The sequence below is a fragment of the Lycium barbarum genome, chromosome 1 (genome assembly GCF_019175385.1).
Source record: "Lycium barbarum isolate Lr01 chromosome 1, ASM1917538v2, whole genome shotgun sequence".
Taxonomy (NCBI): domain Eukaryota; kingdom Viridiplantae; phylum Streptophyta; class Magnoliopsida; order Solanales; family Solanaceae; genus Lycium; species Lycium barbarum.
This window is the reverse complement of record NC_083337.1, coordinates 14,808,035-14,822,125: the sequence shown is the minus strand read 5'-3', so window position 1 is coordinate 14,822,125 and position 14,091 is coordinate 14,808,035. Positions and strand designations below refer to the sequence as shown.

At 30.8% G+C, this 14,091-nt stretch overlaps 1 protein-coding gene across 1 annotated transcript; it reads right to left on the bottom strand.

Moving 5' to 3' along the window:
• Window positions 1-1,077: 1,077 nt before the first annotated feature.
• On the bottom strand, window positions 1,078-10,270 carry LOC132630316 (wax ester synthase/diacylglycerol acyltransferase 11-like). The gene is made up of 8 exons (XM_060345921.1): window positions 9,853-10,270; window positions 5,853-6,210; window positions 4,828-5,060; window positions 4,669-4,735; window positions 3,930-4,042; window positions 3,121-3,336; window positions 2,299-2,436; window positions 1,078-1,449 (listed from the first exon to the last, which is right to left on the bottom strand). Exons 1-8 carry the CDS (start codon window positions 10,123-10,125, stop codon window positions 1,282-1,284), a joined length of 1,566 nt encoding a protein of 521 aa, XP_060201904.1. The 5' UTR covers window positions 10,126-10,270; the 3' UTR covers window positions 1,078-1,281.
• Between the last annotated feature and the right edge of the window lie 3,821 nt (window positions 10,271-14,091).

Sequence of the window (14,091 nt, the reverse complement as noted above, 5' to 3'; positions counted from 1 at the left end):
CCTCCAAAACAAATTTGTTCTCGAACCAAATTGGATGCACAAATAATTTTATTTTCTATATCTTACCCATTATTAGTTTAGAAGCCGATAATAGAGAAATTTTCCTATCTAGGAAACAAGGTACAAGTGTACAACTATGCCTATAAATATTGTTAAAATAAGACCATCTCATACGAGATTTGCGGGTTCATAAGCATTTCCGAAGTGGATTCAGATGGTTAAATTGTTGGCCACTAGACCTAAAATGTTGCATTATACTAGAGTCTGGCTAGGCTATTATACACATTTAATCTAGGCTTATATATCAAAAAGTCTAAATTAAGTTCCCACCAAACTTTAATGCAATTCTTTCATAACTAAACCTAAAGCCAAAACAAATCTAATTAGTGTCAATAATGTTACCAGTCACGAGGCTTTCTTATTTACAAACTATTTCAAGCAAACTTGATCAAATGCCTCAATCAATATCAACAAAACGGCTTGAACTTTTAAGTTGTATTGTATTGGCCCTTTATTTTTAAAGAAAATAGAAGAATTACTCTGCTGATCTAACACGCCTTATGCTAAACCTTTTGTTATTTGAACAATCCTTTACCAAATGATTCAGTACTTTTAATTTAATTTCTCACATTGCACATCTTGTGTAACATCAATGAAAAGAGAACGATGTTAATGTTGTTGCTTCAAAAGGTCATCTCCCAACAAATTTTACCTACAAGCTTTCCTAAGATTGGATTTCCAAGATTCATGAACGTTAAATAAGAAATGTTTGAAACTTCATACAGAAAACATCTAACAAGTCTTGCTTAGAAAAATAATATAAGCACATGTTGGGCACGCGCTGAGCACGGACATCACCTCATGAGTCATGACCTAGTATAGTTAGAAACTTTACTATAATATACATTTTAACATAATACAACAAATTAAAATATATATATATATATAGTTCTAAGCCGAGGCTACAAGCTAGGCACCATATATAGTACATTCGCCATGGGTTAGGATTAGTAGGTATACTTCTCTTAGCATCTAACCATAAGCACATTCAAAATAATAGACATTCTACACACATAATTGGTTAACACATTGATGATATGAATAACATTAACTTAACTGTAGCTTCCCAGAAAACTGTTGTACCATGTTCTTCGATATCAAATTGAAAGCAATAGCAAATAGAATTACTGCAACACACAAGAGCTGGTGAATTGTTTCAAAAGTTCTTTAACGTAGTAAAATTACTTAAATTAAGCAACCTTCCTTGGTTGGATTTCTTGATCATTTCAGATTCTTGCCAAGCCCTCTTTTTACAACAGCATCCTTTATGAGATTAAGAGAATCTTCGAAATCATTAAGCAGCTGTTTTGGATCAGGAATAGCAGTTTCATCAACAGATACCGCGATTATCATCTTATCAATATAGCTTTGGAAATTGATCATACATGCCTAAAAAATAAATTTATGGAATCAGAATATTGACTTATTGAATATCACAGATAATAAGAATATCACACTGATGATGCAAATATTTGGGACTATTACTGTATTTTAATCGGTTATAGCAAATATTTAGGCTTACAACACAGACTTACATGTTGACGTCATTAACTTGATAATGTAAAAATCCTATACATTTTTTGTTTTTGTTTTGGTAACTAACACTTCATATTAATCACCAACTGACAACTTTACAAAACCATAGCTAAACAAAACTCTACAGCTATCTACATCAGATGTAACTTTAAATCTACTACCATTAACTAGAAAAGGAGGGATTGAAGTATGTGTCTAGTTCTAACTGTAGCTCACACATTACAAATAAACGCAAGTACTATACACTATTAGCGCAGATAAATTAAGCGCTTTTAATTTCATTAGAAATTTTATCTTGTCAACAATATTTCCACTTATCAAACTCCTCTGTCCCCTTTTAGTCTCATAGAACCAAAATAATTAATGAAGCTTACTAGATAGAACCTAGAGGTGATTTTCATAGTGTGGGACTTTGACTGTATATGAACTATGATTAGAATAAAAATTTACGTACACGTATGTTTATATTAAATCATTCAATTTAATCTCAACAGTTAAAAATTAAAGCGGATTATATATCACTTAATTAACTATGACTAAATCATAGCATTCAATTAAATGCGGATGAATTTTTACCTATAATTAGCTATGATACGCCTTGCTAGTATTTTAGATATATAACGATGACTAATTAGGTACTAATCTCCAAATTAATGGTTATAAAGTGCAAATATCTCAACAATAGAGTGTATAAATACTTACACTTGGCTGCCCATAAGCACTTGGAGCAAAATAAGTTATTGGGTTACCACAAAACCCAATTTCCTCTTGTGGTCCAACCAAGTTGGTGAAGCATATTGTTGAATTTGAGAATACTTTGAGAGTCACTGCTGTAGCTACCTATATCAGTCAATAAGTTAGATTCATCAATTTTTGAGTAGTGGTCATCCAAAATATTATTTAAAGAGTTTGAATTTTATGCGTGACATTGAATTATAAATTTTTTATATCATTAAGTTAAGCCAACTTATAACAATAAATAATCATTCTTGAGTTTTGCACAATGAAAGTGTATAAATTTTTTATATTATTAGGTTAAGTTAAGACTTATAACAACAAATAACATCTCATCGAAAATCTTATAAGGTAAATAGAAAAATAGCCTTAACTTTGTACTGTCAGTGTATATAACGTAATTCATATACTAAAGGATTAAACTTATAGACATTAATAGTATAAAAACATCTCTAGTTATTAAGCGAAGCTAAATAGTATAAAAAAGTTCACTATCAATGTACCATAGAACTTAGAAGGGAAGAGTAATTAAACTCTTTTAAGTTATGTTGGTTGTACTTTATAAAAATTTCATCGGGTGTGTATCAGATTCTCCAAAACTAATGTACTTTTGAAGGATCCATTACGGATACAACAGTATTTTTGAAGAGTCTGAACAACATAAATTTTAAATTCCTTGTATTCAACAAATCATGCATTTTAAATACTAATGCAACCACGGTGTTTTAAGTTTTATTGCCAAAGGAAATTAAATGTAATTAACTTGAAAATATATATATATATATATACCTTGATGCCAAAAAACTTGATTACTAATTCACCCATGGTTAAAGTGAACAAAGCTTCAAAGGAACGTTTCTTGCGATCGACAGTTGCCTTTGCTTCTTTGACATAATTTAAAGGATCATCACAAAATGCAATCTTGAATGGTAACAACACATAACCAAACCAATTTCCCCAACCCCTCTTTCCTTTAATGCCATTCTCCATCATATCGGCTAGATCCTGTAATTTCATTCATTCATTAATAGTACTTTCGGACCACAAAAAATGAATAGCTAGAAAATGTATAGGTTTGTATATTAAGAAAATGTATAGGTTTTATATATTAAGTATAAATATACATATAATATACAAATTATATACATATAATACACAAATTGTATACATAAAATATACAGAAAATATACATAAATATACTTATCGTATACATCTGTGTATAGTTTTATAAATTTTGGCTAGTGCTCGTAATTAATTTCGGCCAGAAAGCCTGTAATTATACTTCATTTGTCCCAATTTATGTGGAGAGCTACGGATTTCGAGAGTCAATCTTTTCAATTTTAACCGTGCATTCAAATATGAAATTATCTTTAAATTTTGAAATAACATTTACATATTTTGAAGCTATTTAAAGAGTATTATAAGTCACAATAACTAACAATTCAAAATACTGAAAAGGCATATGAAAAGATTGTGATAAAAAAGAAACTATTTTGACTTTCAAAACCCAAAATGTGCCACATAAATTGAGATGAAGAGAGTAATAATAGTAGTAATAATAATAATAATAATAAAAAACAAGGCATGAAAGTAGTTACTTCAATTCCTGCAGATTGTCTTAGGTTAATAACAAGGCAAGACCGAAGTCGAATGCCAATGGGAAGATTGTTGTTTCTCTCTGTGGCTCCCTTGTCTTTCCCACCAATAACAGCTGACAATATTTGGAACAATATAATAGAGTAATTCAGCGACAGAATGCAATGTATAATTAACAGGTTTAATTGAATTCGACATTTCTTATACATCAAAGATTGAACACATCAAATTTAAATAACGAAATTATCCCTATTATCGAAGATCCTACTTAATTCTAAGGGTGTAGTATCACGTATGGTCACTACTTTTACTCATTGTATCAAGTCTGAACTATTTGTATACTAAACAGTTATTCTAATTTGTCTAAGTGACAAAAAGTCACCGAACTATTTTGTGTAACAAGAAAATTACTAAAATTTGCTTAAGTATCACAGAAAGTGACTAAATAATTCTTTTTGAAAACCAAAAAAGTCATCCAATTTTGCCTAAGTATCATATAAAATGTCTTTTCTGTTTTCTCATAACTTTTTTTTATACTTGACAAAGTTGATTACCTTTTTGGTTAGAAAATACAAGTTAGTGATTATTGTGATATTTAAGTACAGTCATATTTAAGTACAGTCGAGTGATTTTTTCATTAGAAAATATGTTGAATTAGCGACTTTATGCCAATAAATAAAAGTTTATTGATCATTTATGATGTTAATGCAATTCCAAGAGTTTGTGAATAAAATAACTTACCATATCTCCTATTGAGATATTTAGATAAACCAGCTTGTGTCAATCCCAGGGCAACATCATTTATAGTCTGTGGAGAAAATACATGCAACATTATCAGTTAACTTTCACAACACATGAATTTCATTCATTTTATCCAAGAAGACGTAGATTATAACTTACAACATCCATAGCATTTTTCACAAACTTCAAATCATCGAGACTGATTATCCGGTGAACGATTCGTCTTCCATTAGATTGAGAATCAGGCACAGCGCTAATCGGTGTTTTTGTATCCTTGAGGAAGATGGTTGTGATGACAAACATGAAAACATCAACTGCAGTATTGAAAAGCATTATGATAAAAAGCCAAAATGCTCCCAAAAACTTGAATGGCCCTTCCTTTGTTGAATAACCTGCCAAAGAGTATGCTTAGTTAGAAAACAGATCGCGTAAAAAAAATTACACTGTTGATGTTTGTGATTTAAGTTTTTACATATAACACAAAAAATTGAAGTAGCAAAATCAATTCATTTTTTGGTAACATGTTCAATTTGTTCGAATTTAAATAGGGATAATTATGAGCATGTACTTGATCCACTAGGTTGTACCCAAAGTGAACAAAAGTGTCCATGCAATCAAAATTAATTACCCGGAAATACCCATTTTAAAAAAATATTACAATTTATACCTATTTAAACAAAAAATTACAAAAATACCCAGAATATATGTACGTTTATTACCATCGCGCTGTACAATTCACATTTTATACATCTTTATATTACACAAAAGTCTGATTCAACTATCCTGACTATTGTATACCGCCGTGGTATTCAATTACATGTGAGTTGTATACACCGACGGTATACGAATGTATGAAACTATGCTATTAACTTTTTAATGGGCAAAATATTTTAAACGGGTAGAGGTAGGTAATATTTTACTCTGTTTGAGTAGTTAGTTAAAGATCCCGGGTCAAAAATGGGCCATTATGGTATAATTTAGCGGATCAAAATGCCACCCAAATCCAAACATAAAGGAATCAAGTTTAGAGCCAAACCAATCCATTTTGTTGTGTCATATTGGGCAACTTAAGTTATGGTCCATTATTTAACCCAACTTATTCTGTTTCAAGCAAACATTAAGCAAGTTAAGTCATGATTCATTTAGCGCTTTTTGACCCGTTTTGACCAAATCCGTCCATTTACCTGAAGGAGTAGGTCTCCTTTTCTTGATTGGAATAGTAGGAAGCTTGCTCTCATCAGCAGTTTGGCGAGTGCACGCAAGTAGAAGAGAGATAAGGGAGGTTCCATCGCCAAGCGAATGGTGAACCCTAAACACGACCTTAGACTCTGCATCACGAGTTTTGACATTGATAATGTGAAGGTCCCAAAGTGGCTTGGATTTGTCAAGGCTTGTTTTGCTAAGGCTGTAAATATAATCTTCCACAAACTTATCTGGTGATTCAAGCTGAGTTTCATCCACTTCTGGTATTATAATGTGTTGGTCCAAATCAACTTTTGTTTGGACCCATTTCATGTCTGCTAAATTCTCTTCATCCACAACCTGTGTATACTTCAAATTTGTTAGTACACATTTTGTCACACCTAGAAAAAAGTGAATATTCATATTCTGTTTTAGTAAGTACATTAGGATGATATGGCAGTAACAAGAGCCAAAAACTCAAATAAGGAGATACAAAAAAACTTATGTCAAGGGAATTCGAATATATACATATAAATACTATTTACATAATATAATTTTCCAACGACCTTGCACCCCTCTATCTCCGCCCCTAAGATACCAGATACCACTTCCTTATGATTTTATGTTAGATTGAAATCTTTTGCTCAATTTTATCCCATTTTTTATCGAAAGGATCACCCCCCCCCCCCCCCTCTTTTTTTTTTACCTTGAATTGGACAAAATATATATTTAAAAAAAAAAAAAAACTTTGCATAGTGGATTATTAGATCCAGTAATTTCTTCAATAGTTTCTCATAAAATTAATAGGGTTGAGTGATCTAGTCCCATTTTTTTTCTTTTTGTACACTAGAAAAAACTACTAAAAGAATTAAAAAGTGGTTGTACCTCTATTATTTTCGACATTAATGAGGTTTTAGACTTTCAGCTATTTTTAGGTTTAAGCAGCTTGCAGTAAAACTGTTCTTTCTTTAAAAGAAACGTCTTTTCGTGTTTGAAATTACTAAATTGGGAATCCTGCATTTCATAAATGAACTCGTTTTATTATTCCCAATTTAGTAAGCGAAAATAGGAAAAGACATTTCTTTTAATGAAAGAACAGTTACCATATTTGTGAAAGATTACAAACTATATACTATACAGGCCTTTTTAGTCCAGCTAGCCCAACCAGCTCAGTGACATTTCTTTTAATGAAAGAACAGTTACCATATTTGTGAAAGATTACAAACTATATACTATACAGGCCTTTTTAGTCCAGCTGGCCCAACCAGCTCAGTGACCAATAAATGTAGGAAGATGGAATATTTTTCCTTTTTGGTGAAAACATATATCAGTAATTTTAGCAAAGACTTAAATTATGCACAGTATTACATTTTTAGCTTTAATAAAGGAATGTACTTAATTAAGAAGACATTAATTGTTTTTTTAAAATTTATCCTTATTTAAATAAATGAATTTTTTATATAATTAAGAAACCATATTAAATAGTAGCATTTGATTAAGGATAATTTAGTGAAAAAAACATCTCTTGCTTGAGTAAATTTATTTAGGAGCTCAGGCTGAAAACAAAATCATATACTATGAATACATTATCAATCTATTTTAACTTAATACCTTATTTTCCATTATGGGCATATATCTTGTAGTTATTTTCTAAGCGACCTAATAATGTAAGACTTTTTTTTATGCCGCTAGTGTCTACTCCTTTCTTTACTTTTGTTGGTCCCGTATTCTAAAAATAAATTAATCTATTTATTAGTCCATTTAAACAAAATTTCAATTTATCCTTTTCACTTATTTCCCGAACGAATTGCTAAAGATTTTTAAAGTATCACTAATAAAGATATTTAGTAAAATAAATTAATTGATACTCTTTTTTAAGAGAAGTTTAAAATACAAACTAGACAAGTAAAAAGGATTTTAAGGAATAGATTTTAAACCCCCTTAGAGTAAATTGGAAATTGAAGTCATCCATTTCCGCATGTTAAGGTTGGTTGAAACATAGATGGCGTGCACCCTTAAAGATGCTTATTACTGGGCACATCATAGGGCATCATGCATCTTCTCTTGCTCTGGGCATGGGCTTTTTTTATGGGTCTAAAGGTACCAACCTCCCCAATTTTCTCCATCAAGATTCAATATCAATTCCAGCAAAAATAATAAATTTATTTTAACATGATAGCAGTAACACACAATTTTGGCTAAATTAAAGTAATAAACACTTGAGATGGCAAGTAAAATAAAAACCTCAATCTTCTAAATTATTTGCAGGCTTTAACCATATCTTGACATTGAGCCTAACTCTAAGGAAGGTTAGTCCCTTATTAGGATTAATAAGGTAAGATTTGTTTCCCGTACTATTCTCATCAAGACTTTTATTACTCTCTGGTCCCAATTTATGTGGAAATTTTCACTTTTTGATAAATTTGACTAATCTTTAAAGTTAAATTGGATTAGATTGATTCAATATTTTAAAATAAATATATATATAAAAGAGTACTTTAAATTGCAACTCATCTCATGTCAATATGATTAAAAAAGACATTCTGAATTGTTGGTCAAACTTTACATAGTCTAAAAAAACTAAAAATGACACATAAATTGCGATAGAGGGAGTATTATTAACAAAATAAATAGTTATATATTAGCTTCAAAAAAAAAAAAACTCAGGAGGATCAACAATGTCCGTAGATATGGCAATGGAGCAGGAAAATATTCACAATAATTAGCCGAGGGTAGTGAAGCACCTAGTACGGGTAGGGTTCTAGCAAAATTAATAAAGCCATTTTTCTTTTTGTTTTACTAGGAGCCCCTAATGATCTTAGGGGTCGTTTAGTTGGGAAACAAGTTATCCCAGGATTACTTGTCCTGGGATTAGTTATACCGCGATTTATTCCAACCAAATTTGGGATAAACTCATCTCAAATTTAATCCCCGAATTATTTATCCCCTATCCCTCGTACTAACGAGCCCTTATTTCTTCAGTTCAGTTTCTTTGCTTTCTTTGTGCTATGAATCATGCTTGAGGAAGACTGATAAGGTATTTTGTTGCATATTTCAAACTTGTTTGAACAATCAATAGAAAACATGATGAAAACAGTACCTTTTTGCTATGGAAAAGACAGAATATATGCTTCCCAGACCATCATCACAACCAGTGTTGTACTATTGATGGAGTACCATTTGTTTTGTTGTCCCATTAAAATTTATGCACTTTGGACCTAACACAATGGTGTGCAGGCGTTGATCTTACTACTACGTTTCTTTTATATATGGATTTGGACTTAATTCTTTTCTGTGTTTTGTTTCAATGAGAAGTTCTTGAAATCTGAGATTTTCTCTATTTCTTGATGCACAGTACATTTCCTTGTTTATGAGGGGGAAAAGAGGAAAATAAAAAGAACGCTACAAAATGGAAAAAGAAAATAAATAAATAAATGAAAACTTAAGCAAGACATAGCAAGGTAAATTCTAAGTAGGAAAGATGTCAAACAATGAGTACAGCTAAAACAGTATTTTTGACAGGGATCTTTTTAAGCACAAAAAAAGAAGCGGATTTAAAAATGTGTGTCAAAGTCACTAAAATTTCAATGATAAATTTTGAACTCATAATTTCAAAAGCGTAATGAGTTCCTTAATCAGTCTCCGGACATGCGCTAGAAGTACTTAATTTACACTATCAGTGTTTATCATGCACTCCGATCCGGAGACTAATTTTAGAGACTTTTGGTCTGCAACATTGAAGCAAGGTGGTTCATATGATACTCCTTGTACAATAATTTTAATATATGTATATTTCAAGTAAAAAAAATAATAAAATGCATGATAAATATAAGGTTAAATCTCCTTGATCTTAAAACAGAAGCTTGAGATAATTTATTTAAAAATTGGTTATACATAATGAAATTTCTGGCTTCGCCACTAATCATACTTAAACAAAACATGCAAAAAGAGCATGACATCAAATGTTGCACCAAATTATTGCACATAAGAAATTAAACATACCATCAAGCTAGTGAAACGAGGATGCTTAAGCAAAGTATGCACCAACTTGTCCTTTACAAGCTGTGGCTCGATCCGAGTTTTGCAAACCATAACAGCAACAGCATGGACATCAAACCTCGAATCGTGGAAAAGACGAGCCGTTGGACTCAACGGCTCGTCTTCCACGGTCACCATATCGTATTCTTCAATAGATTTCCCCTTTGTTACTATTGGTTTTAGACTTGATGGTCCTAATGATTTGTTTCGGAATCTTGGCATGGGTGATGTCTCCATTTTTTTTCTTCAACTTCAAGTTGATGTACTCAAAGTGAAGGAGAGGAAGTAAAGAGCTAGAAGAATGGGAAATTTGAAAAAGTGTAATATGTGTGTACTATACTTTGATCTTGTGAACTTTTTGGCTTGTTTTTGCTTTGTTATATAGGAGAATAAGAGTACCAACTTCAGCTGACTTATGCATCTCCTCCGTTTCAAATTAATGTGATGTACTTTGTGTAGATACAAATTTTAAGAAAATAAATTGGAAACTTGTAATTTAAATAAGATATAGATATTTGTGTGGCTATATTTCATTAAGAAGAAATAAAGAAGTTTAAAGATATGTTATTTCTAAATACAAAAAGGGTTTTATCTTTGATAGAATAAGAAAAAGAAAAGTGCATATGATAAATTGGATTCGAGAATCAAATGAGTGTTTTTTTTACTACAATTTTGTCGTATGCCTTTTAAATATTTTTAATTGTTTAATATAATCATATTACTTTTTACGTAGTTTTCAAATAGATTATGTAAATTTTATTTCAGAAAATTTAAAGATTATGTTCCAAATTCACGATCAAAATTAAGAAGTTTGGCTTTCGAAATTCAAACTGCAACACATAAATTGGGACAGACCGAGTAATACTTTTATAACTTTATAGAAACGTTTTAGCTATAATTGATTTTTTGTATTTATAATACTTTTGGTTAGCTTTAAATATACAAATTTTATTCTAAGAAATTGGTCAATTGATGTCCAATTTGGGACCGAAAAGCTGTAGCTGATTGTCGTACTCTGTTCCATATCTCATTTAGAATGTGACCAACAGAGTATAAGAAACTGTTTGGATGGCTTATGCCTATAAGTTAAAAAAAATAAGTTGAGGTAGTCTAATTTTTTATTTTTTTTGCTTATAAGCTGTTTCATCTTATAAGTTGTTTTAGATAAGCTAAGTCAAATGGGCCCAATTATTTTTTTGAGCTTATTTTAAGCACAAAATGACTTTAAGCTGGCCAGCCAAACACTCAAAAAAGCTGAAAACAGCTTATAAGCAACTTATAAGCCAATCCAAACGGGCTCTAACACAGACATTTGCTATTGCAGCTAGTTTCTTTAGTTCTTTTTCAGTCAAAAGATTATGCCTCAATATTTATTTTAAACTTAAAGTGCATTTGTATCAAGTTAATACTTACTTCTTATATACAGTTTATAAATGTTAACCTTTTTGGCAAAATATGAGCAAGAATCTGACCCATCAAGTTGTACCCAAATGACCCCATCAGATAATTGGGTAAAGATGGGTCATAAATCATAATGGTATAACTGATGCTAATTGTGTTTTGTGTTTTCGGTATACCAAAAAATAACTAGATAAAAGTCTTAGCTTCATTCGTAAATCAAACGACACAAATCAATTAGGAGAGGAAGTTCCATTTTCTTCAACGCATTTTCCGTCGTGTTTGTGATCTTCACGTGCCAGAAAATTTGCAAATTGGGTCGCCTCCCTCCAAATATGTTTGATAGTAGCCTTATTTGTTTGCAACAGATATTTATAACCTTCAATTCTGGTCCTAAGAGCATGAAGTAGTATGTCCTCCTCTTTGATAATTAAGCTTGACAACAAGCAGACACAGGTCCTTTTCACTCAAGCTCTTTATATGCCATTTCTTTTTATAACTTTAGCCATGTTTAATGCTCCATAGTTCTGTATTGAGATTTGGGGTAGGTTTTATTTTACCTGAGTATCATCCACTTTCTTTAATCATCTTCAAAAATTCCTCTAAAAGCAGTGCCTCCAATTTGACTCTTGACATATGTTATCATCCAGTATGCAGTTTAATCTTTCCTGCACGAGGGGAAGACTAGCTAATCTATTAATTTAGCTTATTAGATAAAAAGAATCTGATTAAGGAGTGCTTCAAAATTTTACTAACATAATTACTAATCTGTTTGTATATAACGTCAATAGAGAAATTATTTACACACATTTCTATTCCGCTCAAGTACGGTTTCACAAGAATCCAGTACCTTTTATATATTCATATCTTGTATATGTATTAAAATTTTCGTTAAAAATCTATAAATATTTTATTATGAACCTAGTTATCATTGTTAAATAATTTAAGATCAATATAAAAACTCATAATTTTAAATTCTGAATCCACCTCTATTTCGCTCTTTTCAAACGTGCGACATAATAGATATATTATGTATAATATCATCCAGCCATGCATGCAAGCATCGGCTTTTCATCATAGCATCAATCTCATTTGATGCTAATTGTGTTTGATGCCTAAATTTGTGGACTGTTTAATCGTGTTGGGATTATTGTTTTAAGGAAAATTGACTTTTGCATTTAAACCCTTAGGGGTTATTTGGTAGTTAGTCGAAATTATCCCGGGATTATAATTCCGGGACTAATTTATCTCATCTATAATCTCAGTGTAAGTGGGATAAGAAGGTATAAGCTGGGATATCCTAGCACTAATTTTTGTACCATGTTTGGTACAAGGTATAAATTTTTCCTTCTACCAAAAATGGTATAAAAATTAGTGCTGGGATATCCCAGCTTATACCTTCTACCAAACGATCCCTTAGAATGTTTTTTTTTTTTAATGACGCTTATTAAGGAAACTTGTACAGTTCTGCAGTTCTGCAGTTCTGCCAAAACATGTTAGTTATCTAACCTTTCACACCATATACGTTCAAAAGAGTGATGAAATTTTTTACTAGGTTATAGGTTGGTTTAGATCAAGAGTTCACTTTTTTTTTTTTTAAAGTCTATTTTTCTCCTTTTTTTTTTTCAGTGGTAGATTAATAGTATGTTGTTACTAAAATCTTTAGTCAGTTTAATCTTTTTTAATCAGATGTCACAAAATGATCATTTGGTTGGCTTTAGTGACCACTGGTACGTAGAACCGGGATTTTCACCTAAGGGGTTCAAATATATGAGGAAGCTAAGGGAGTTCAATATCTACTATATACATAAAAATTAATTTTAACTTTATATATACAATATAATTTTTGACGAGGGGGTTCGGATGAACCCCCGGAGGCTACATGACGAATGCAGAATTTATACTAATGGAATCATAATATAAAAAATAAATATAGAAAAAAATTAAGATAATTTAATATATATAAGTAGTAGTAGTATATATATATATATATATATATATATATATATATATATATATATATATTTAAAAAACAATTGCGATACAATGTAATTTTTCAACTTAATATTAACTGATTAGCTTATTCGCTTCTTGAAATACATAAAACTTACAATATCATAAGCTAGTATTTAACAGAAACTTTTCTATTGAGTTACCTGATGTTATTAGTCTTGTATCTGCATGGTTCCAATTTGAGAACCTTCACATAAACAAAACTAGGATAAGCAAACTATCGATGAAAATGTTCTTATCCTGCTTGCCTTCACGAGGACAAAACTTTTCTAAACATTAAATCGATCAGTAATTTCTTGGCAATAAGTCTTTGCTACTTATTTAACTGTACACTTGTGTCTATCATTGCTAGAATCCGCGACTTTTGTAGTACAAAAAAAAATAAAAGTTGAACCAAACTAACATACAAAAAAAAAAAACATAACTAGGTTTAGTGCGTGAAAGGATCAAACTGCAAAAATGAGAGTTTGACCTTTCACGGACGAAATTTATGCGTGAATGAGCCCACCAAAATTTTCAAGCTCTGAGCAGACAAGAAATAGGGAATACGGACAAATAAACTTTACTTAAACATATAAGAGAGAGAATTTATATATGGACAAGCTAAGTTATAGAGTATAACACTTTGAAGTACAGTTAAGGGGGGTCTATAAATCATAGGTGTTGTTTTATGTGGACCACTAGCACACTAGGGGGAATTAAGGTAGTTCGGAACTAAAATGTCCCAAAAAAATCACTTTGAATTAAAATATTTCAATAAAAAAAAAAGTTATCAAAGTATTTTTAGTGCAG

What these genes read in the sequence shown, in the direction of transcription:
- LOC132630316 (XM_060345921.1), bottom strand. Translation starts at nt 10,125, where the DNA reads ATGGAGACATCACCCATGCCAAGATTCCGAAACAAATCATTAGGACCA. An exon ending in AAGGAGACCTACTCCTTCAG is followed by an intron (nt 5,061 to 5,852) that starts GTAAATGGACGG and finishes ACTCTTTGGCAG; the next exon opens with GTTATTCAACAAAGGAAGGG. An exon ending in TGAAAAATGCTATGGATGTT is followed by an intron (nt 4,736 to 4,827) that starts GTAAGTTATAAT and finishes TTTTCTCCACAG; the next exon opens with ACTATAAATGATGTTGCCCT.